The sequence below is a fragment of the Aethalodelphis obliquidens genome, unplaced genomic scaffold (assembly GCF_003676395.1).
Source record: "Aethalodelphis obliquidens isolate GAN/ISIS:26980383/991018 unplaced genomic scaffold, ASM367639v1 scaffold42, whole genome shotgun sequence".
NCBI classification, from domain to species: Eukaryota; Metazoa; Chordata; class Mammalia; order Artiodactyla; family Delphinidae; genus Aethalodelphis; species Aethalodelphis obliquidens.
Window position 1 is genome coordinate 2,338,553 of NW_020837986.1, and position 22,674 is coordinate 2,361,226.

The 22,674-nt window shown below is 50.3% G+C and overlaps 1 protein-coding gene and 1 long non-coding RNA gene across 4 annotated transcripts in view; one reads left to right on the plus strand and one right to left on the minus strand.

The window, feature by feature from the left end:
• The window catches only part of LOC113605160 (uncharacterized), a 59,798-nt gene that overhangs the window by 2,136 nt on the left and 34,988 nt on the right, over positions 1-22,674 (plus strand). The window lies entirely within an intron of this gene.
• On the minus strand, positions 9,053-21,997 carry CCN5 (cellular communication network factor 5). Of its 2 annotated transcripts, none has more exons than XM_027078239.1 (5): positions 21,732-21,997; positions 21,490-21,581; positions 17,248-17,464; positions 11,940-12,194; positions 9,053-10,153 (listed from the first exon to the last, which is right to left on the minus strand). In XM_027078239.1, exons 2-5 carry the CDS (start codon positions 21,547-21,549, stop codon positions 9,933-9,935), a joined length of 753 nt encoding a protein of 250 aa, XP_026934040.1. In that variant the 5' UTR covers positions 21,550-21,581; positions 21,732-21,997; the 3' UTR covers positions 9,053-9,932. The 2 variants fall into 2 exon arrangements, with proteins under 2 accessions (XP_026934040.1, XP_026934039.1); XM_027078238.1 differs by having other exon boundaries at positions 21,490-21,603.

A 22,674-nucleotide genomic window follows, 5' to 3' on the forward strand; every position in this document is an offset into this window, starting at 1 on the left:
GGTTCAGAGGGGTTAGATGCCTCGTTCAGGGTCACCCAGCTGGAATAAGAAATCAAGCCTGGCTTCAGAATTTCAATATTCCTGGTAAAATACGGTGTTTTCCTCTGGCTTGAATACATGTTGGAGGGGCCTTTCCTGTATGTGGTCATCCAAGCATGAAGTTCCTTTTCTTTTGTGACTCTGTCCTGTCCTAAAGCAGAGATTCTTTTCCCAGAGACAATACCCAAGGATCTGGGGATGAAATTCAGGGATTCCTGAACTTGAAAGGGAAAATAATTGCATCTTTCCACTGACCTTTAGCTAACATCTAGCACTTCAGTTATGAATGGAGAAAACAAAATAGTAGTAGCAGTACCTATTTGTCACCAAAAGAAATCACAGGTATTTTCATATCACAAAGTAATTATTGTGGATATCTTGAAATGCTGTTTATACTCTCGCCACGTTGAAATTATGGTAATTGAATCTCGTTGTTTAATATATTCCTAAAAAAGCACATGTAACAATCTCACATACATTTTTTGTTTTGGTTACCGTATTTCAATAATTTGTGTCCTTTGTAATCCCATGTATTTGATTTTATGTGTTTAATATGACTTGTCTGAGGAGATCATAGACTTTACCAGTTGCCCAAGGAGTCCTAGGTTCGTAAAGAAAGGTGAAGAACAATGTTCTAGAACCTTGAAGTCCTCCATTGTGTCCTCTGCATGTGATCAGCAGACGAGGGCAGAGAACGAGTGTGGAGGATGGTGAGGGGGGTTTATGGTCTGGGTCTGGAGTCAAGCCCATGGCCAGACCTCGGTCACTGTGGCTGGGAGATGTGGTCTCTCTCTGGGTGCCCAGGAGGGGAACAACCAGCCAGCTGCTGCTCCGTTATCATGCGTTTGCAATGGCTCAGACTCAAGGAGGCGCTGAGATCCCTTGTCTCGGCGATTTCTAGGGAGATGGTGGGGTGGCAAGTGCTGGGCACCAGGCACCATCTTGCTTATCTCATCCGCAGGTGCAACAAGTCTACTGTTGCACGGAGGTGGCACTGGGGGCAGCTAAAGCTTCTCCTCTCAGATCTTACTTCTGCTCCAACGTGCTGTCTGCTTTGTGCCCCAAGAACCCACAGTCTACAGGGGGCTGATGAAATTAGGACAAAATGTACATTTTTGCAAATATAACTGTGGCTCTTGCGTGTGCAGAGCGCTAGAGTTTGCTAAGCTCTTTTGTAAGCTGGGTTTATCTCATCCTCACTGCCGCCCTCCAGCAAGGCAGGGCAAAGATGATCATTTCCACTGTGCAGAGTCAGAAACAGCTCACAGGGGAGAATTAGATGCTCAAGGTCACAGACTAGAGGCACAATCAGGGCTAGAACCCAGGCCTCAGTCACCATTCAGCAGACGCGTATTAAATACCTACCATGTACCAGGTCCTGTGCTGGGTTTCAGGGACACAGGGATGAATCAGAAATCTACCTGGCTTCTAGGGAACAAAGCCCAACAGAACGGCCAAGAATAGACAGGTAATTACACTACCGTATACAGTTATATTTGTCAAGACTCTTAGTTCAAGTGACAGGAACCCAATTCAAACTAGTTTCAGTAATAAAGGGAGTTTATTGGTTCACATAACTGAAAAGTTTAGGGAAGGATAGCTTCAGGCGCAGCTGGATCTAGCAGCTTGAACCTAGTTGCCTGCCATCTGTTTCTCTTAATTTCTTGGTTCTGTGTGACTAAAGTTTTCAGCACTTCTCATGGTGGCAAATATAGCCTCCAGCAATTGAAGACTTACCTTCTAATAGTTTGCCCACTTGGGTCAAAAGATGGTACCTCTTTCCCAGTTGTTCCAGAAACAGTGTTGGGGTTTTGCAGGGAATGGCTGAGCCTCTTGCCTCATGTCATCCTGGATGTGGATGAGGTGGGGGTGAGGTGAAGGCATAAGAGCGAAGGAGCCTGAGTCCCTTAATCATTTGTGGAGGAGCCCACCTACCAGAAGCACCTGTTAGGAATGTTACATAACCGACAAACAGACTTTGCGCTTTAGACAGTGAGCAGTGGTGTGCTGGGGGGTGCTGGTGGCAAGAGTGGTCTGCCCCCAGAGGCAGGTGAAAAAGGGGTACACTGTGTTTAAAAACTTTTGAAACAATAATAAATGGGCTAAATGCAATCTGCTTTTTATTATCACCACGGGCCAGCAATTCTAAACATCGTCTGTATTAAAATATTCCTTCCCCAGAACACCACTCCCACCATCAACCCTGACCCTTTGGTATGCCACTGCATTTGGGGCCTACTGACTGCTGGAATCTGGTTTGCCAAGACATACATAAGGGTTTATTTATTTATTTTATTTTTGGCTGCCTTGAGTCTTCGTTGCTGCGCGCGGGCTTTCTCTAGTTGCGGCGAGCGGAGGCTACTCTTCGTTGCAGTGCGTGGGCGTCTCGTTGTGGTGACTTCTCGTTACAGAGCACGGGCTCTAGGCACATGGGCTCCAGGCGTGTGGGCTTCAGTAGTTGTGGCACGTGGGCTTCAGTAGTTGTGGCTCGCGGGCTCTAGAGCGCAGGCTCAGTAGTTGTGGTGCACGGGCTTAGTTGCTCTGCAGCATGTGAGATCTTCCCAGACCAGGGATCAAACCCATGTCCCCTGCACTGGCAGGCAGATTCTTAACCACTGCGCCATCAGGGAAGTCCCCCATAAGGGTTTAAATAGCAATCTGATGGACACCCTTATGTACATACACCACAGTGGTTAAGGAAACATTACAAATATGACGGTTGCCACAAAATTTGGAAATAAGTTTAGATTTCTTTTGGAGATTAAATTCAGACACCTGAGAAATCTGGTTGAGTTGGTGAAAGGACCCAGGGGGACTTCACTTTGTACGGGGGCCACATCAGGACCCTGGACTGTCCGTCTGTCGTAAGAGGTGAGGCAGTGTGGATGCTACCAGGTTCTAAAACCTTGGGCTTTAAGGGGGTGAGAGTGGGCACAGAGAAGGAATCGAGAGAGGAAGGGAGGGGAATGGGACATGAGTGGGATGGCTCATAGATGAAGAGATGCAGGAGGGTCATTGGGACACGGAGGTTCAGCCCTTGAGGTGAGAAGGGGAGTAAAGTCAAAGTCAACCCCCGTGTTGACCGCCTGCTGGCTTCAGGGCTGGGAGGAAGCTACAGAAGAAGCCCGTGTTAAGTACTGCCCATCCGACAGGAGCAGATGAAGAGACTCAGCCCAGAGATGAGATTGGAAACATTTCCACGAAAGCCAGTGGTGAAGGGCCAGGGGGCAGCAAATGGAACATGGATAAGAACCAGACCAGTGTGGTGGGGCCACTTACAAGTAGGCTTGTTGACTAACCTTGCGATGTCCGAAAGGCCTAGGCTCCTGCCCTGGGGCTCGCCCTAGTGTTGTAATTAATTGCAGTGGAAGAGGAAAAAGATGAAGTTCTTGAGAATTGGCTAAGCCATGACCCTGTTGCTAAGAATGTGCGTCAGACCCTAGACCACATTTTAGCCCTGGAGAGGCAGGTGGACTTTTTGATAGCACATGAAATGTGGTGGCCATACGAGGCTTCCCTTTCCCAGGCACCCCCTCCCCCGTGAGGCTGCTCGAGTTGCCCCTTGAAGAGGGTGCCCCACCTTTTGTTACTGCAGTAGCCAGGATGGCCATGGGCTGGTGGGCTGCATCCTTTGCAGCGCTGGACAAAGGACCAACGTGTATGTATATTGATGGGGATAATCTGGAAGAGAGGGAGAAATGGAAGATGTGGGGATAACATGGGGACAGTGGCAGGAGTCAGCACCTGGGCAGGTGAGAGCGGGTGGGAGCCAGGGCCCAGGGAAGGGTTGGCCTCGGTTAGATGTAGAGACTGCAACTCATGAAGAATAATCAGGGGCATCCGTGAAGGGGAAAGGAGTGGCCCAGGCAGAGGGGACAGCTTGGGGAGAGGCCTGGGCCAGAGTGGGGAGCCCCATCCATCCCATGTAGCTGGAGCGCAGAAGAGGCTGGAAGACATAGCAGCGTGGCGTGGACCCCACCCGGAGGGCACCTCTGAGCCCAGGAGGGCTTTAAGCAGAGTGACATAACTGTAACTGTGCTCAAGAAAGATCCATGTGGCTGTATCGTGTGGTCGATCTGTCCAGAGCTGAACTGTGGGCAGAGGGACGGGGGGACAGACACAGGTGTCCTGGCTCAGGGACCAGCAGGGGCTCTTACAGGCACCTGTCTAAATGTTTTAAGAAAGCTGCTGCATTCGACTCAAATAGGAAAGAATCCTAGGCCAGCTCTATCCCTGCCTCACCGTGAGGCCTTGAAACAGGAAGGGAATGGGTCCCAGGCTCCCAGGCTCCTCCCTGCTGGTGGTCTCTTGGCGGCTCATTCACCAAAATGCCACAAGGGGGCAGCAGCACATCACCGTTTTCTTCGTATTCTCATATGAAGTCACGCTATTAAACTTACACAGATTTTAATGAAGTGGAGGGTTTGTTAAAACACAGATTTCCCGACCCCACTTCCAGAGTTTTTGTGGGTTTGGGATGGGACACAAGATATTTGCAATTCTAACCGGTTCCCAGGCGATGATGTTGCTTCCAATCTGGGGACCCCACTTTGAGAACTACCAAGGTTGAGGATTGGGAGGGAGGGTCGGGGTGAGCTCTAACCCACGCAGACACGCACACTGGGAAATCACTGTGAACTGGGCAGCCACTCCCATTTGTCAACTACATATTGACTTTTCTAAGCCCCATTAAATTCCCCCTCCCCGTATTTTTTTTTTTTTTTTTTTTTTGGCCATAGCATGGCAGATCTTAGTTCCCCGACCAGGGATCAAATCAGTGCACCCTGCAGTGGGAGGGAAAAGTCTTAACCACTGTGCCACCAGGGAAGCCCCCTGAATCGCTTTTTAAAGGCAAGACAGGGACTTCCCTAGCGGTCCAGGGGTTAAGACTCCGCGCTCCCAATGCAGGGGGCCTGGACTCGGTCCCTAGTCAGGGAACTAGGTGCTGCGAGCCACAAAAGATCGCCCAGTCAGCAACGAAGATCCCGCAACTGAGACCCGGTGCAGCTGAATGGATACGTAAACATTTTTTAATGAAAAGCAAGATTCTTTCACTCATTCAATAATGATTGGGCTTGGTCCGTCCTGGGCCCTGTTCTAGGTCCTGGGAATCCATCAGTGAACAAAGCAGGGAAATTAATTCCCACCGCACGTGGAGTCTGGCAACAAATAGTAAATGTTATAAGTAAGTAAGTTACGTTAAAAGGTGCTAAGTCCATCAAGGGTATTGGAAGAGTTCGGGTGGGTTCTCAGTGAAATGGTGACTTGTGAGTCAGACTTGAAAGAGATCAAGGGGATTTGCCACGTGGGGGAAGATGATGTCAGGCAGAGGGAAGAGCCCGTGCAAAGGTCCTGAGGTGGGAGCAAGTCTGGTGTGTTTGAGGAACAGCAAGGGGGCCAGTGAGGTCAGAGCAGGGAGAGGGTAATTGAGGACAAGGGCAGAGAGGTGACAGGGGCAAGAGCGGGGGGCTTGTAGGTCACGCAAAGGCCTTTAGCTTTCCTCGGAGTGAAAAGGAGCGGCGTGGTCCGATGTGGTTTTTAACAGAATCCCTCTGGCACCCCCTGTGATGAGCAGGAGAAAGTTCCCACAGGTATCCGGGCAGAGATGACGGTGGCCCCAGCCAGGGGGGCGCAGTGGAGCTGGGGATGGTGGTAAAGAGGTTATACACAAACACACACGTGCGTGCTATTTCCATAACTAAACCAACTGGGTCAATGTGATTATCCACTCCTCCCCTCTGTCCATGTGACCCACATTCTCGGCCTGAACCCTTTTCTCTATGTCCAGACCTGTGCCGTCTATGATCTCCAACTGCCTCTAGCCACACTGCCCTGGATCACTACTGTCTCCTTGAACTCAGAATATCTAGGACACGCCCCTCCTATCTGCCACCAATGGGGGCTCACCTCTGCTCTTCCTGGTTGCTGGCGATGTCCCCCCCACCCTCCCCATCCCCCAGCAGAAAGCCCCGGGATGTGTTTGGCCTCTTTTTTCCCCTGCCGATCATATTCCAACGAGATCTCACAGGCGTGGTCAGGCCCTGCTGACTCTCCCATCTGCTGCTTTTGTTTTTAATATTTAATTAAATAATTTATTTATTTGGTTGTGCCAGGTCTTAGCTGTGGCAGGCGGGCTCCTTAGTTGTGGCTCACTGGCTTCTTAGTTGTGGCATGTGAACTCTTAGTTGTGGCGTGCCTGTGGGATCTAATTCCCTGACCAGGGATGAACCCAGGCCCCCTGCATTGGGAGCACGGAGTCTTACCCACTGCACCACCAGGGAAATCCCATCCCATCTGCTTCTGTTCCTTCTTTTCTACTCCCGTGGGCCTTACCTCTGAACATGGCAGTGACTGCATTCGGTATAGCCTGGTGGCCAAGAGCAGGGGCCCTGGAGTGGGACCCTCTGGGTTTGAATCCTGGTTTTGCCAGCTTTGAACTGTTTACACTTGGGCTGTTTCCTTAATTTCTCTGTACATCAGTTTCTCCATCTGTGAAATGGGCATAATTATACTTACTTCAAAGGGTTATTGTGAGGGTCAAGTGAGTCGTTACATAGAAGATGCTTGGAACAGAGCCTAGTATATTGTTAACACTCAATGAATGTTAGCTCTCATTTTTATTAGTTTTGCAATAAGTCTTTATTGAGCACCTATTATGTGTAGAAACCTCCATCATACTCAGAGATAATCTGACCCAAGAGAAAGAGCACAGGCCTTGACTCAGCACTCCCACTCCTAGATACATATCCAACAGAAATGTTTACCAATATCTAGCAGAAGACATACACAAGAATATTCACCATGCCTTATTCATAATAGCCTCAAACTGGAAACTACCCAAATGCCCATTGAATGTAGAATAGGTAAATAAAATGTGCTCTATTTACACAATGGAATATTATACAGTGACAAGAAAGAATACATTATTGTTACTTGAATATCATGGATGCAACTAACAAATATAACGGGGCATGGCTGGGCTGGGTCCCTCTGGCTCGGGCTTCAGTGGGGGTAGCCTGAGTTTCACCTGGTGACCTTTGTCCCCAACACCATCCCCTCTTCACAAACAAGAAGATTCCCAGCCTTTGCCTTCACATTAGTCTCTGACTTGCAAAGAATTATCAAGACAGGATGATGATGATAGCTTATTTTCAAGTGAACATAGAGGACTCACTCACCTAACATTCACAATACCCCTACGTGGTGGGTACTCACTCAACACAATGACCCTACAGGGTGGACATTACTATTTATGCCCATTTGACAGATGAAAAAGCTAAAGCACTAGGAGGTCAAGTCAAGGTAATGATAGCTAAAATGTTTATTTAAACCACATAATACTTTCAACAGCCCTCTGTGTTGAGTACTTCCATTATCCGCATTTTAGAGAAAAGGAAGCTGGGGCACAAAGAAGTTAAGTACCCTGCCTGAGATCTCAGCAGGAAACCAGCCAGGACTGGGCAGACTGGCTGGGGCCACTCTTCATGGCTCTGCTCACAGCTTCTCAGGAGTGAGGTCATGGGCCTTACAGCAAACCTGGCCCAGAGCCCAGCAGCACAACCCTAGGACAACTCATTAATCACTCTGAGTCTCAGTTTACCCACCTCTAAAATGGGAATATCAGCGGCACTTTGTTTTAGGGATGTCTCAAGGGCAACGTGTGATTATGTGGGTAGAGCTCTTTGCAGAGAGAGCCCCCCACGTAGGAATAGTTCAGTGCAAGTTCATTGTTCTCATCCTGGCTCTCAGGATGTTTTCAGAATTGTTCTGGGCAGCGTGTTCAGAGTTTACACTTGCAGAACCAAACCCACCAAAACTCAGCCTGCGAGAGACCACAGACCCAGCCTGGAGAGTCAGATAAACCTGGCTTGGACTAAAATCCCACGCCAACTGCAAACCAGCTTTTGGACAGATCACATTTCCAGATCTAGGCTTCCTCATCTGTGAACTAGAGTTAGTTCTATTTTGTGAAGATTAAATGGCTCCAGTGCTGCCTGTGATTCTCAAATTGGGGTACCCGGAGGAGGTGGTACCTGACCGAAGTACTGGAGGCCACGGTACTGAAGAGCAGGTCATTTACCACCTGTGTGCTGGGAATCGCCCTTCCTGGCTCTGTTTTGTACCTTAGAGCACTGCATTCCTGGCCTCCCAGGTCTTCCCAGTAGGTTTGACCAATGGGAGGCACTTCTGGGAACTGGGGGGTGGGAGAGAGCGGAAGCCAGGATCTGTCTCCCCATCTCCATCTGCCTTTTGTCAGGCACACGGCTGCATCTCCGTGGTGGCCCCTGCTCCCAGCAGACAGCTCTGCTGTGATTCCGTCTTTCATCTTCTGGTCCCAGCTTCTGGGCTCTGCCCCCCCCTCTGCCTCTCCACCCCGAGGGCTGGTACTGAGGGAAAGAAGTCATTCAGTAAAGAATACTTACTGTATGACTCTATTTACATGAAGTTCAAGAACAAGCTACATCACCTTTGAGGGCGGAGAGGATGATCCAGCCCGAGAAAACTTCCTTTGATGATGGAAATGTTTTACACCTTGACTGAGGTGTTGGTGTGTGCGTTTGTAAAGACTCATGAAACCATTAAGACCTGTGCCCTGATGGTGCAGTGGTGAAGAATCTGCCTGCCAATGCAGGGGACATGGCTTCGATCCCTGGTCCTGGAAGATCCCACTTGCTGCGGAGCAACTAAGCCCATGTGCCACAAATACTGAGCCTGCACTCTAGAGCCCGTGAGCCACAACTACTGAGCCCGCGTGCCACAACTACTGAAGCCTGCATGCCTAGAGCCCTTGCTCCGCAACAAGAGAAGCCACCGCAATGAGAAGCTCGCGCACCGTGACAAAGAGTAGCCCCCGCTCGCCGCAACTAGAGAAAGCCAGCACACAGCAATGAAGACCCAACGCGGCCAAAGATAAAAATAAAAGACCTGTGCATATAACTGGGTGTGCCTCGTCCCTCAATCAAATTAGTTTAAATAAGAAGAAATCCTGGTAAATACCAAGAGTGTTTTCTAATTTCCTGGTTGGATCCTGATGAAAACAGAGTTTTTATTTTTAAACAAACACAGGTAGACCGCCAAAGAGGATATAAAATTTGTATGTAGGGATTTTTTTATCTTTAAACAATAAAACATGAGACGTCAAACGGAACTTCACACATGGGTTGGTTTATTTCAGGCCGTGTTCCCCAGTCTCTGGAAGGTACTCTTCATCATCCCCTGCTTCTCTCTAGTCAGAAATGTTTCCAAGCACTGACCCGTATGAAATGTCTGGCTTGGCCTGGTGCATTGCAGTCTCAAAAAAGGTTAATTCTTACTAATACAAGTTGGGTTTAAGGGGTCAAGTTAAGGCCTGTTTTCTGACTTTCTTCAAGACAGAGTGATTTCACCTTGTGATTTTTACAAAGAATTCAGCCCCTGAATTCTGCCCATGGTGGGGGGGGGGAGGGCTTTCTCAGACAGCACAGGCTTGACACATAGGCACATATTCAGGGATATTCTTACATCGCTCCAGGAAAGGAAGCAGGAGATTCAGAACATCTGTGCCCTCTTTAGCATAACCCCAGAAAAATAGCCCATCCAGCCCAGCACCTGCCTCAGTCTAATGATTAAGGGAGAGATGGTGGCCCCATCTCTGGAAAGCTAGCCCGTGCGCATCATTGTAAAGGCTGTGAATGGACCAGAAGAAACCTGGCCATTCTCCCAGGCTGTGAGTTAGAGAAAGGGGGACTAGGGCATGCATCCCGCTGCATCTCAGGGTCCAGGTGGACCAGCTGGCTTGGGAACACTCTCATCCTCTGGGGCCCGGATGGTGGACCCAAGCTGGACTGTTGCCTGCAGCCCAGGTTGCTTGCTTGGCAGGCGGGTGACACCGAGTCTCCATCGTCAGTCTGGCTCTAAAAGGCACTGTTCCGTGGGCTGCGGCCCCTGGTGGGTGGACAGGGCCCGAGTAGGCAGAGGCGGCGCTGGGTCTCCAGGCGGCAGAAGCGATTCTGGTTGGACACCCGGGTGGCCACGCCCAGTCCACAGGTGGTTGAGCAGGGGCCCCAGGCCGTGCTCCATTCTGGGCAGGAGACGGCAGGGGCTGGGGGAGCGACAAGACCAGAAAACTGGGGTCCTGGGGGAGAGAAAGAGGGGTCAGCACGGCAAGGTTAGGCAGACAGATCTACCCACTGGCTTGCGATGCAATCTTGGTCACGTTGCTTAACCTCTCTGGACCTCAGTTTCTTCCTGTGTAAATTTCCTAATAGTTGATGGGTAGGATTGGATGAAATAGTGGAGGTGAAGAGCTTAACACAGTGCCTGGTGTTTGTAAGCACTTCATAAATATTGCTTATTAGGCAACTATGATGGCATTGGCCATGATGCCTCCCAGTAAATGGTGAGTTTCTCACTGCTGTATCCTCCACAAGTTCTGTGATAAGTAGCATCTTACAGGAAGGAGGTTGGGGCCCGTGTGTGTGGTGGTACCATGACCTGGAGGTAAGGATGCCGGTGACGGTGAGGCCGTGTCTGGATCAAGGTGGCGGGCTCCCGTGGTCTAGCTTTTCCTCCTCCAGTCTTATTCTGTGCTGTTGATATTTTAGTATCCTTCTTGCTGGTCCTTTATAACCAGTGGCTCTTAAATGGGGACAGTTTTGCCCCCTGGAAGATATTTGGTAACCTTTGGAGACATTTTTGTCACAAGTAAGGGTGGGGACTACTGGAATCCAGCAGAGATGCCGCTACACATCCTACACCGCACGGGACATCCCCTCACAACAAAAAATTACCTGTTACATACACGTGTGCAGTATCGTACGACGTATATGTGTTCGTATAGCTATAGACGCACACACATGCACACACGCGGCGGAGATCAAATTGCGTATACGGTGTCATATCCTGCTTTTTATACATCAGGCTAACTCCCTGGCATTCTCCTATGTATTTAAACACATGTATCATATTCCATTGTAGGGATAATAACAGCACACACGGAGTGCTGTGTGCCAGGCACGTCATAACTGCTTAGCTTGTATTTACTCATCTAGGCCGCACAACAGCTCTATGAGGTGGGTGCTCTCATTCTCACTTTACCATTGGAGGAACTGAGACACAGAGAAGTTAAGCAGCTTCTCACACAGCTAGGAAGTAGCGGAACTGGGCTTAGAACACAGGCAGACTGCATGCGTCCCCCACCATGCTCTAGCGCCTCTCGTGTGGCGTCATCTTTATGGAACCAATGCCCTCTTTTCGGCTGCCTTCAAAAATTAAATTCATATAATAATAATAATTTTTTAAGAACCCAGTAACATAGCAATAACGTAATCCTATAACGGAAGAGTTTATAGCATGAGGCCACTGTCTTTCCTGCCTACCCCTAGGCCCACATCCCAGAGGCAACCACCTTGCTTCGCTCGGTTTTGAGTTCCTCTTTTGATGAACCCCAATAATAATGTAGTAGTAATATTATATAATATTTAAATTGTATTATATAAATGTTATTAATATGTATCAATATATTATGAGTATAATAATATATATATTATAATAATATAGGTCTATGTTATACCTCTGCTATGAAATGTGAGAATTTGTTTCAAGTGTTCTAACCCTCCTTTCCCCTCCCCCCTCTGCCACCAATTTTTATTTTTAATTGTGTATGATTTAAACTTATATATTGGCACCACCGCCTCCTGTTTTGCCAGTTTAAAGAGGTCTTGTGACCCTCCACTCCACTTTGCTACATGTCCCCGTAGCCACTGTCCCCTCCCAGATTTTGTCAGTATAACCTTGGCTTTGATGTGTCCAGGTGTCCTGGCACCTAAGAGGCCCCGCCCATTCCCCCCCCCCGCCAGCCCTCCCCACCCTCCGCCCCACACACACACCTCCAGGCGGCCCTGGACCAGCCCTGTACTCACCATGGGCTGGGAGGGGCTGGACCCCCAGCCCCCTTCCCTGGTCGCACACCCACTCAGGGCAGCATTTTCCTGGGACATCCACCTTCTTGGGGTAGGGACAGTCCCAGCTGGGCAGCCGCACGTCCTCGCTGCACAGGGGCACACAGGTGAAGCCGCCGTCCTCACAGCGGCAGCGGATCCTGCAGTGGGGCTGGAAGGTCTCCCCATCCCGGTAGAGGCGGCCGTTCACCTCACAGCTGCCCTCATCTTCTCCCCCTGCAGAGGAGAAACCGGATCTCCATCGGTGACCTCCCAACTTTTCCCTGGGAGGGCTGCACTGGCCACATCCTCCACAGGGTCCTCTCTGCAGAGCTGGTCTGGATCCCACTGGGGATGCAGTGCCCTTACAGAATCGGAGCGCCGCAGGGGGCTCCAGCTCTGAGATATGTACCCCCGCCCCATTGCCATACTGCCCTGTCGCCTGCAGGAAGACAGCATGCTGCATCCTGGAACAGGCTTTGTGGGAAGACTGGCCTGGTTTCAGCTCTTTTATTAGCTATGGACCTTGCCCAAGTGATGTTACTTCTTTTAGTTTCCTCATCTGCAAAATGGGTTATAATGGTACTTATTTCACAGGGTGTGGTATAGACTAAATGAAATGATATTTGGAATGAATACAACATGAAGGAGACCTTCAATAGATCCTCGCTGCTCTGTTGTTATTATTAGAATAATTATTATATATTAATAATAATATGTTTTTTAAATATATAAAATATTACCACTATTATATACACACAAACTTTCCTTGTCCATCTGCTGTATTATAGTCATCACTGTCAGGTCAGGGCTCAACTTGCTGGCTGTGTGACTTTGCGTAAGTGACTTAACTTCTCTGAGTCGCCTTAATAGCAATGAGAACAGTAATTCGTACTTTCAGTGAGATGAGATAAAGTGTACACGGCATCTAGCACACGGCTAGGCATAGAGTAGCTATTTAAGAAACACTCTTTGGATGAAGCCCTCAAATACGTGTATTATGGCCTCTTCCTCCATTGGACATGAACCCCTTAAGGGCTGGGGCCAAGAGGGTTCGTTCTGGCATCACAGAACCGCAGGAAATGCCCTTCGAATGAATGCCTGGCACAAGACTCAGCACTTGAGAGACAATGATAAAATAGTTCTGACTCCTTATCATTTGAGAGATATATATCGTGCCCCTCCTGTGTGCCAACCACTGTGTTCCTAGACAGGACTAAGACCCAGTCCTTACTAAGAGGGATTCAAGGGCCAGTGTGGGGGACAGGTGTGAATGTCGCCATCTCCAAGACAGAGTAAAGTAAGATCCCTGGAGAGGTGTATGTGAGCCGCTCAGGAAGTGCAGAGAAGGGGACAATTCGGAGGGTTTCCTGGAGATGTGGGTGGCACTGCACCTGGGTATGGGGGAAAGGACTCATGGGAAGCTGGTTTTCCCAGGTCTTCTGAGAAAAACCTCGAATAGGTCCATACGCATGCAGGAATTTTGGAACCACACAGACCTGGGTTCAAATCCCAGTTCCCTGCTTGCTAACTGTGGGACCTGGGACAAGTTACTTCACCTCTTTGAGCCTCAGTACCCTGCTCACAAAGCCACTGGAGGATCAAATGAGCTAGTGCACTTAAAGCATTTTGCCCCAAGCCTGGGACCTAGTAGATGCTCACTAAATGGGAATAGGTGATGCTATTCCTCTGGGTAGGACAGGGCCAGTGTCACCCCCATCTCCTTGCTCCTTCCAGGCCACAGCCCTTTGGTTCCAAATCCCTGACCTTTTGGCCTGGACCATGTGGCCACTGGTTTCCAAGAAACCAGAGGGGTAGCTGCACCTTAATCCATAACCCCCAGCCTGGGTCTCCCAGCCAGACTCCTGGGGCTGCAGCCCTGGGGCCTCCTGGTCGCTGGGATGACCTGGTAAACAGAGGGATTATTTAGGAAAGTCAGCTGGAGGGAGCGATAATTTTAGTAAGATTTCCTGGCACCTCTCCTGGGTCCTTCAGCTCAGAGCTAATTGGGAGGTAGGTAATGATCCCCAGGCAGCCACTCTCCACCCCGGGATCTGTGTGAATCCATGTGCGTGGTCCCCGACACCATCAGGCACCTTCAAATGTACTGGATTTGAGATCCCCCCACCCATACACACATACTGCTGCCAAAACCCTACTTCTCCTTCTGGGCCCTCTCCAACGGCCCCCTTGTCCAGAAACTTCCCCCAAATAACTTCAGGGCACAACCTTGTCATCTGGTAATTTCTGCATCCTTCTTTCCCTCTGAGAGTCCCTTGCAGGAGAAGGAACAACAGGGTCTTTTTGTTTTTTGTTTGTTTGTTTTACCTGCAGCCACTTGCACACTGTGTGACCTTAGGCAGGTGACTTAACCTCTCTGAGCCCCAGTTCCCTCATCTGCAAAATAGGGATAATAATAGGACCTCCCTCATTATTAAGGTTAAAATGAAATCATGTGTATAAAGGATGTGTTCACAGTACATGCTCCATAAACAGTGCCTGTTACTGCTAGCCCCACCAGAACTGTTGTTACTATTCATACATTCAACAGTTATTTATTGAGTGCCTACTACGTGCCACACATTGTTCTAGGTATCTTGTGATACAGCAGTGACTGAGACCAGCCCAAATCCTGCCCTCCCTGGAGCTTTCGCTCCAGTGGAAATAAACACAAGAAGCAAGGTGGTGTTTGTGATGTCAGATGGTGATTAGTGCTAGAAAAATAAAGGAGGGCAGGGTTGTAGTTTTTAAATGTGGTGATCAGGAAAGGCCTCACTGAAAAGGCAATATTTGGGTAAAGATGTGAAGGAGGTGAGGGAACTCGCCATGCAGATATCTGGGGGGAAAAGTGCTGGTAGCAGGAAAAGCCAGTGCAAAGGCCCTGAGGTGGGAGCGTGCCTCACCTCAGTATTTAAAGAGCAGCGGGGAGGCCGTTGTGGCTGGAGCAGAGAGCAGGAGGGAGAGAGGGAGTTAGATGTGGTTGTAGAGAAAACAGGAGCAGGATTCTGCAGGGTCTTGTCGCCCACTGAGGGGGCTTTGGCTCTTACTCTGAGAAGATGAGAAGCTATTGGAGGCTTTTACGCAGAGGAGGGAAGTGATCTGTGACCTGATTTATGTATTTAAAGGAGCCCTCCGGCTGCTGTGTTGAGAACAGACTAGGGGCCAAGGACAGAAGCAGGGAGACAGTTACGGGGCTTCTGCAAGATCCAGATGAGTGATGAGGGGGCTCAGACCCGGTGGTAGCAGTTGAGGGACTGAGAAATGTTGGATTCTTGAAATATTGTAAAGAATTTGCTGGTGGGTAGTGAGTGGGATGTGAAAAGAAAGAGAGAAGTCAAGAATGACTCCTAAGTTTGAGGCCGAGCCATGGGAGTGATGGAGACGCACTTGGCTGAGCTGCGGAAGATGCGCGTTTAATGCCAGGGAGATCGGGAGCTCGTGCTGGACACACACGCAGCTCGGAACTGGTCCTCAGTGAAGAGCTGTCCAACTAGTTTGTGAGAGGAGAGATTTGGGGAAGCATGTTCCCTCCAGAGCCAAGACCTAGACTCAGCCTCTGTGAGGTCTTAGCTGGCTCTGGCTCCTCCGTGGCTTCACTAGCTCCCAGCCTCCAAATTTGGTTCCAGTCGTTAAACATTCATGAGTACCACTGTGTCGCCTGACCAGGGCTGGAAGTGGCAGGAAGGAGCAAGGACCAGGTAAATTCTTGGCCTCCAGGTATTTGAAATTTGAATCAAGGTGGAATACAAAAAGCTCCTTAATAAAGTTAGTGACAGTAACAGCCACTATGTACTAAGCATATACTGAGCGTCAGGCGGTAGAGTGATAGAAACGAAGATTGTGGAGCCAGCTCCCCGAATTCAAATCCCAGCTCAGTCACTTCTGAGATGTGTGACCTTGGGCAAGTTACTTAGCCTCTCTGTGCCTCTTTTTTTCCATTTACAGAATGGGGATGACATTAGGACCTACCTCATATGGTTGTTGAGAGATTAAATGAGGTGATATTGTGAAACTCCTAGTGCCTGGCACATGGTAAATGCTAGGCAGGTGCTCAATAAATAAATTCTGCCAAGTGCTTTCCATGTGTCACGGCTTAGCTGGATAACAGCCTTGTAAGCTAAGTGTTACTTGTCTGATTTTTCCTTTAGATACATTTTTATTAGCAATCATCTGTAAGTTTATAAAACACATCGCCCCTTTCTCATTAGTATACGCCCCTTATCAAAAAAAGTATTTTACAGGGATTTACTGTTGATAACTTTATGTCTATAATTTTTGTTTTTTAACAAGGCTTTTCCTGTAGATAGACTTATTGTCAATGATTCATGGGCTTTTCTTCCTCTCTTTCTCTATCTCTCATTCTTTTTTCTTTTTTAAGTGTTACAGCCATGTAGATGAGAGTGGTAAATTGCTCTACAAGTCTTATTATTTAAAAAGAAAAAAAGGGAACAGAACAGTCCTCACCTCCTTATAGTTCTCTAAAGCAGTGGTTCTCGACTGGGGATGACTTTGCTCCCCGGCGTCTCGTGGGCAGAGACCAGGGATGCTGCTAAAATTCCTGCACAGAAGAGCAGCCCCACACAGAGAATTATCCAGTCCTAGAGCAAAGTTGAGAACCCCTGATTTAAATCCCCAGAAGGCGCAAGGCCTAGGGTAGTAGAAGATGTAACATGCCCAAGGTCGCCAGCAAATAGCAAACTCGGGATTCAGACTGTCCAAGGGCTCCCAATCCCACAAGAGGACAGAACGGAATGTTGCTTTAGAGCCTGCTTGACTCAATTGCCAGCTGTGTAACATTAAGCATGTCCATTAGTATCGCTGAGCCTCAGTTTCCTCATCTATAAAATGGGTCTGAAAGTACTTACCTCATAGGATTATTGTGAGGATTATGTGATTTAGGAGGTAAATGCTTAGCACAGTGCCTGACACAGGTTATGCCCTAAATAGGGAGTTGCCCTTTCATTTTTCCCAAGAGTGTTGTGAGGGTCCTGGGAAGGGATGATGACTTCTGGTTTGAGAAATCTGGGAGGGCTGCTCAGGGGAGGAGGTGTTTGAGCTTGGCTTTGAAAGTCAGCTATGATCTGGACAGACAGGAAGAAGGAGGGTAGGTTGTTTGGGTGGTGGCCATGATCTGAGCAAAGACAAAAGAAAAGAAGAGGGGAGTGAGCTTAGGGAATCCTGTGTCACCAGGTTTGGCTGGGTGAGAGAAGGGCTTCTCTTGGACTCAGGACCTCAAGGCCTTGACTTCCCCCCCAAACACCCCCTCCATCAGTCCCGCAAACCTGCTTACAGAGGCACACGGACCCCCGGCCGCCAGGGCCCGCCCCGAGCTGGCAGACCAGCCCCTGGCTGGGGTCGCAGACGTGGAGATGGTCGCAGGGCTCCCCCAGCCGCCGTGCACATACCCGGCAGCAGTTGCAACCGTCCAACACCAGGGGCACCCCCTGTGGGCATCGGGGTGGGGGCCAGGGACAGGTACACGGTGTTGGGCACAGCTGGGCACACACCTGCAGAGACAGAGACCTCACTCAGCCATGGTCGTTCAAGGTGGATAGTGAGCCCCTCACAACTGACTCCTTCTCTGCCAGTGTAGGGTTCACACCTTGGCCCTGGAGTCACATAGACCTGGCCTTGGACCCCGGCAGCCCCACGGCACTCCCTAAGAGACAGCACGGCACTGTGGTCATGAGCAAGGGCTCTGGACTAGAGTTCCGGAACTAACTCTGCCCCTTATTAGCTGAGCAATCTTGGGGAAGTTACTTATGCTCTCTGAGCTTCAATTTCCTCATCTGTGAAAAGGGGGCAATAATGTTTAACTCGGAGGATTGTTTTGAGGAGTACATGAAATGATGCATGTTAAACCTTTAGCGCATGGCCTGGCGTGCGGTAGACACTCCGTGCATCTGGCTATAATGATCTTTCTTGTGAATTACGATAAAGGGCTTAGGGTCTGCCTTCTAGGAGCTTACAGGAGGGTAAAAGCAACAAAAGGAAGGATTAAAATGACAGGGTGCTGTTCACTTTTTAGCAGGTGGACAGTGGGTATTTATCTTGAGGGCTGAATAAATCAAACAGTATCATGGGTGTTTTTTGATCTTTGGAACAATCTAGAATATGTTTCTGGATGAGCATCCAGTCATCCAGGAAACCTGGTAAAATACCGACCCCGAGGCCTCCTCTGGGACTTACCAAATCAGAACTTCCAGAGGCTGAGCCCTCAGATCTGTTCCTAACAGGGGCTTCTGATGCCCAGCTAGGTTACTGGCACCTCTGCTCCAGTCTAAATCCCTCCCCCTGCCATGTAAAGATGGGAGAACTGAGCTCCAGATAGAGGAAGGGACAAAGTCCTAGTGGGTCAGCTGCAGGGCTGGGAGCCTGCTTCCTCATTGGGGATCCAGGAACCCAGATTTGGGATAGACATTTCCTGTCATAGGGAAAAGCCTTAGGAACCCACCCCCGGGGGCAGGCTCAAGGTATCAGTCCAGGTGTCCTGACTGCCCCTCCTCACTCAGCACAGTGAAACAGCCAAACCAGAAACCAGATGCCCTGGGCTCCCCATATGTCCATTGGAAGGTAGGGACCAAGGACCATGTGTAATTCAAGATGTTACCAGTGGCCCCATCTGTGGATCCTTGGAGGACTGGAGGGTTTTATGCAGAAGATGGAAGACTTGCAGTTTAGGAAGATGAAATGAATGACCTCCTATGTCCTGTGTGGCCCCAAAGCAGGCAATGACCCCTTTGCCCTAATCCTCTCCTTTCCCACCCCTAGGACTCCCTATCCTGCAAACCTCTGCAGTTCCCAGGCTGGCCACTAGGGGTTGCCCCAAATTGGCAGACCAGCCTCCGGTGGGGGTCGCAGACCAGGGGGGACTCACAGGGCCCCCATCTAAGATGGCACTGGTAATAATAGATGCAAGTGTACAGCTCTGTGCCTGGAACCTCACGAAGAGCGAGTTTCCACTCCCACAGGCATTTCAAGCAGGAGACCAAGTGATAACCAGATTCTAGAGAAGATGGTCTAGCCTCACCCCTCAGAGTGTGGTCCGGACCAGCAGCAGCTCCATCACCTGGAAGCTTGTTAGAAATGCAGCATCTAGGGCCCTTCTTTATGAATCTAAATCTGCACCTTAATAAATTCAGAGATGATTCACGTGGAATTGAGCTGAGAAAAAATCGGCTGGACTTTGGGCATCCCTTCCAAACCAGAGGTTGAGCTCTCTTGGTTGGTGGGAAGTGGGGGGCCTTTGACCAGAACTGACTCTTGGGTCCCTCCCTCCTGAAAGCGGGGATGCCGGGAGATAAGCCTTCTGCTTTGCACCTGGGGTCTCACTTTGGGCTCTCTCTACGGGGAGAGCTTGACAGGGGCCGGATCTGCAGGTCCTGACGTGCCCAGGAGGGGCCACTGATAACCCCGATGATTATGGCTGACATTCACCATGGGCACACCGAGTGCCGAGCATTTAATGTGCTAATTTAACCCTCCAGTGTGAGGTACCAGCATTATGCCCATTTTAATTCTTTTTTTTTTTTTTTGGCTGCACTGAGAGGCATGCAGCATCTTAGTCCCCCGACCACGGATCGAACCTGGGCCCCCTGCAGTGGAAGCATGGCGTCCTGACCACTGGACTGCCAGGGAAGTTAAGCATTATGCCCATTTTAAAGGCGAGCAAACTGAAGCTTAAAGCAGTGTAGTGGTATCACCAGTAAGCGGTAGAGCCAGGATCAGAATCCAGGTTCATGTGAATCCAAGGCCCAGTCTCTTAATTGCCACACCTACCTCTTGTCCCCTAGTGGCTCTGATGCCACTTAGCCTCTGCCTCAATTTACGCATCTGTTCAAGAGAGATATCAGGGAGGGTGTTTCAGCATAGCCAAGAAGAGATAGGTCCTCTCTGGTATCCTTCTATCTCCGTGCCCTTTCTAACCACCCCATCCCGACGTTCAAGTTGCCCCATCACACACTTGGTTTCCCCAGACCCTTGCTGTGGTCCCCAGGAGGCAAGAGCCCTGGACAGGGAATCATCTGGGCAAGAGGTGAACTCCAAGTTCTACCACTGACTTGCTGTGTGACCTTGGACACTTCACTGAACTGTTCCGTGGGGAGGGAGCTGTTTCCTCCTCAGTAAAATGGGGTGGAGACCACCTGTCCTGGAGTCGTGACAAGGATTTAATGAGGTCACCGCCAGCTCTAGGTCAACGTGACTTGGCTTGTTTCCAGGTCTCTACCGCCTGCCCCTGTCCGCAGGCCTGAGCCCTGCCTGCAAGGCTTGGAATTCTCTCTCTGCGGATTGTTGCGGCTTTCATGTGTGTGATGACTAAGTTCCTGTGTTCTGTGTGGGATGCTGCCTGGCTCCCTGGAGCCTGGGAAGAATGGAAGGCTGGGGGAGGTGAACGGTGAGTCTAGGACAGCTTCATTTTGGTCCTTCCTTTAATCCTAAGCCCAGAACCCCAAGTCCCCTGCTCCGGCTACCCACGCTACCCTCCCTGGAATCATGTCCTGCACACCCCCTTTGGAAGAGCAAACAGCAGGATTAGGATGCCAGTAGGGTTCTCAGCCTTCCCCCAACCACTGCTTGGACCCAGGATAGAGAAAAGTTCCTGCCTGTGATCCTCCAAGGAGCACGAAAATACAGTGAGGTCGTGGCTTGTGGGGGGCCGATACCCATGACGCCGGGAGCCTGACATTTGCTAAGGTGATGGCAGGCTCAGCAACCGTGGCCTTGGTCCAGGTTGGGTGTGGAGAGACACAGACTGCAGTCCCCCCTGCCTCACAGCCAGGCCTATCCTGGGTTCTACCTCCTCTATTGCTCTGATGCTGTGTGGTTTTGAGCAAGTTGCCTACCCTCTCAGAGACTCTCTTGACTGAAAACAGGGGATAATAATTCCTTATGAGGTTAGTGGTCATGGTAGGCAAGGTGGATGTTCCACAAGCCCTTTGAAAATATCGCAGGAGAGAAGGTCATTATTCCATGGAGCTGTCTCCCTATCCCCCTCCAGCTAGGGTCAGCAGGCCACTCACTGCCTGAGGGCCCGGCAGCATTAATGCCCCTGTGGTATGAACATGCCGATCAGCTATGCACCAACGTCCATCCAAATCCTGGCTCACAGGCAAAGCAGGCCACGTCTTGAGTCTCCCCATCTATAATGAGGAGACCCACTTCTGTCTGTAGAGGAGCTATAGGGATTGGTAATCATCATAAAAGTCCTCTCTTAAACATTTGCCATGTTCCGGGTCCTGTGCTAAGCACTGTAGATGAACTATGATAAATGATCTTCACAGAGGCCCCATGAACATTATACCCATTCAACTGAGGAAGCAGCTGAGGCTCAGAGAGGGAAAGAGATTTGCCTGGGGTCACACAGCAGAGCTGGCCAGGGGCAGCTGTCTGGGCATCAGGGAGGGAAGCTGAGCTGAGCCCCACACAGGAGGCCTGCAGGAATTCTCCCAGGGGGTCCCTGGCTGTGATTTAACACCTTCCCCACCACACCAAGGAAGCCAGCGGTACATTTTGGGGCCTGGGGCCCCCTTACCTTGGAGAAGAGGCAGAGGAGGGAGAAGGCCAGGAGGTGGGTCTGTGGTGTGCCTCTCATGTCACTGTGTCCCCACGGAGCCAGCTTTGAGTCTGGGAGGCAGGACCTGTAAGTCTTTATGTTCCAGCAGCTGTGAGGTCACTCCCAGGCATGCACACACACACACACGCACACACACATGCTGGCCTTTGTAGCCCTTGTTTCTCTCCCATTCTCATCTTCCCACTGATGAGCCCATTTACCTGAAGGTGAGACTGTGGAGGCCACCTGGGGGGTGCTTGCCAGTGTGTGTGTGTGTGTGTGTGTGTGTGTGTGTGTGTGTGTGTATGTGAAAGCCAGAGCCAGTGCCAGTGCCAAGAGCTTGTGACAGGCTGGCAGGGGCCTCTCTAGCTCCTCCCAGCCCAAGAGGGGCCTCTCTAGCTGCAACCCAGCCCCAGCCCCCCTGCCTGACCCCAGGGACGGGGGGCTGTTGATCCAGGAAGTGCTCAGCAGACACCCCCTTTGCAAAGCTGACCCGAGTCCTTCTAAGCCTCGTGGCCTGGACTCCGGGCGGCCTTGGCGGGCCTGCGGTTTCTGGCAGGAAGATTGGCAGCCATCCAGAGGCGGGTGTGACCCAGAGCAAAACTTCCCTGGGAGGCCTGTTTGCTTTTGGCGACAAGGGGCCTCCCCATGGCCTGCTTGTTGGGCTCTGGAAGGTGGCCCATGGTGGATGAGCCCGTGCAGCCTGGACCTAGTGTGTGCCCGTTCCTGCTGGGCCCTGCTAGGTGATCTGGAAGAACCAGATCCATTTTGCTGAATTCAACCAGCTCTGAGGCCCCCACTGTTGCATCTCCAGCCCCTGCAGAGGGGGCAAACCCAGAGGGGGAAGGGACAGTGGGAGAGCAGGTGGACTTTCTGGGAGTATCGAGGAGGGGTCCTGTTCAGACCGAGGGTAAGGGCCAGATCTCTGGAGGAGGAACCAAGGCGAAAAGGTGTTAGAGAGGGCAGAACATTCCAGACAGAGGGAACAGCATATACAGATGCCTAGAGGTGGGGGAGAGCATGAGAGCAGTGCCTGTTCTGGGAGACAAAGATGCCTGGTGTGTCTGGAGCTGACAGTGAGGTGGGGCGCGGTGCTACACACGGGGAAGTAAGACACATGATATTCACACCACCAGCATTTGAGGGGCATCTGCAATGCCCCAG

Coding starts and splice junctions, on each gene's coding strand:
- CCN5 (XM_027078239.1), bottom strand. CDS start 21,549: ATGAGAGGCACACCACAGACCCACCTCCTGGCCTTCTCCCTCCTCTGC. Junction 12,195..17,247: donor CCGGGGGTCCGTGTGCCTCT/GTAAGCAGGTTT, acceptor TCTCCTCTGCAG/GGGGAGAAGATGAGGGCAGC. Junction 10,154..11,939: donor CCAGCCCCTCCCAGCCCATG/GTGAGTACAGGG, acceptor TCTCTCCCCCAG/GACCCCAGTTTTCTGGTCTT.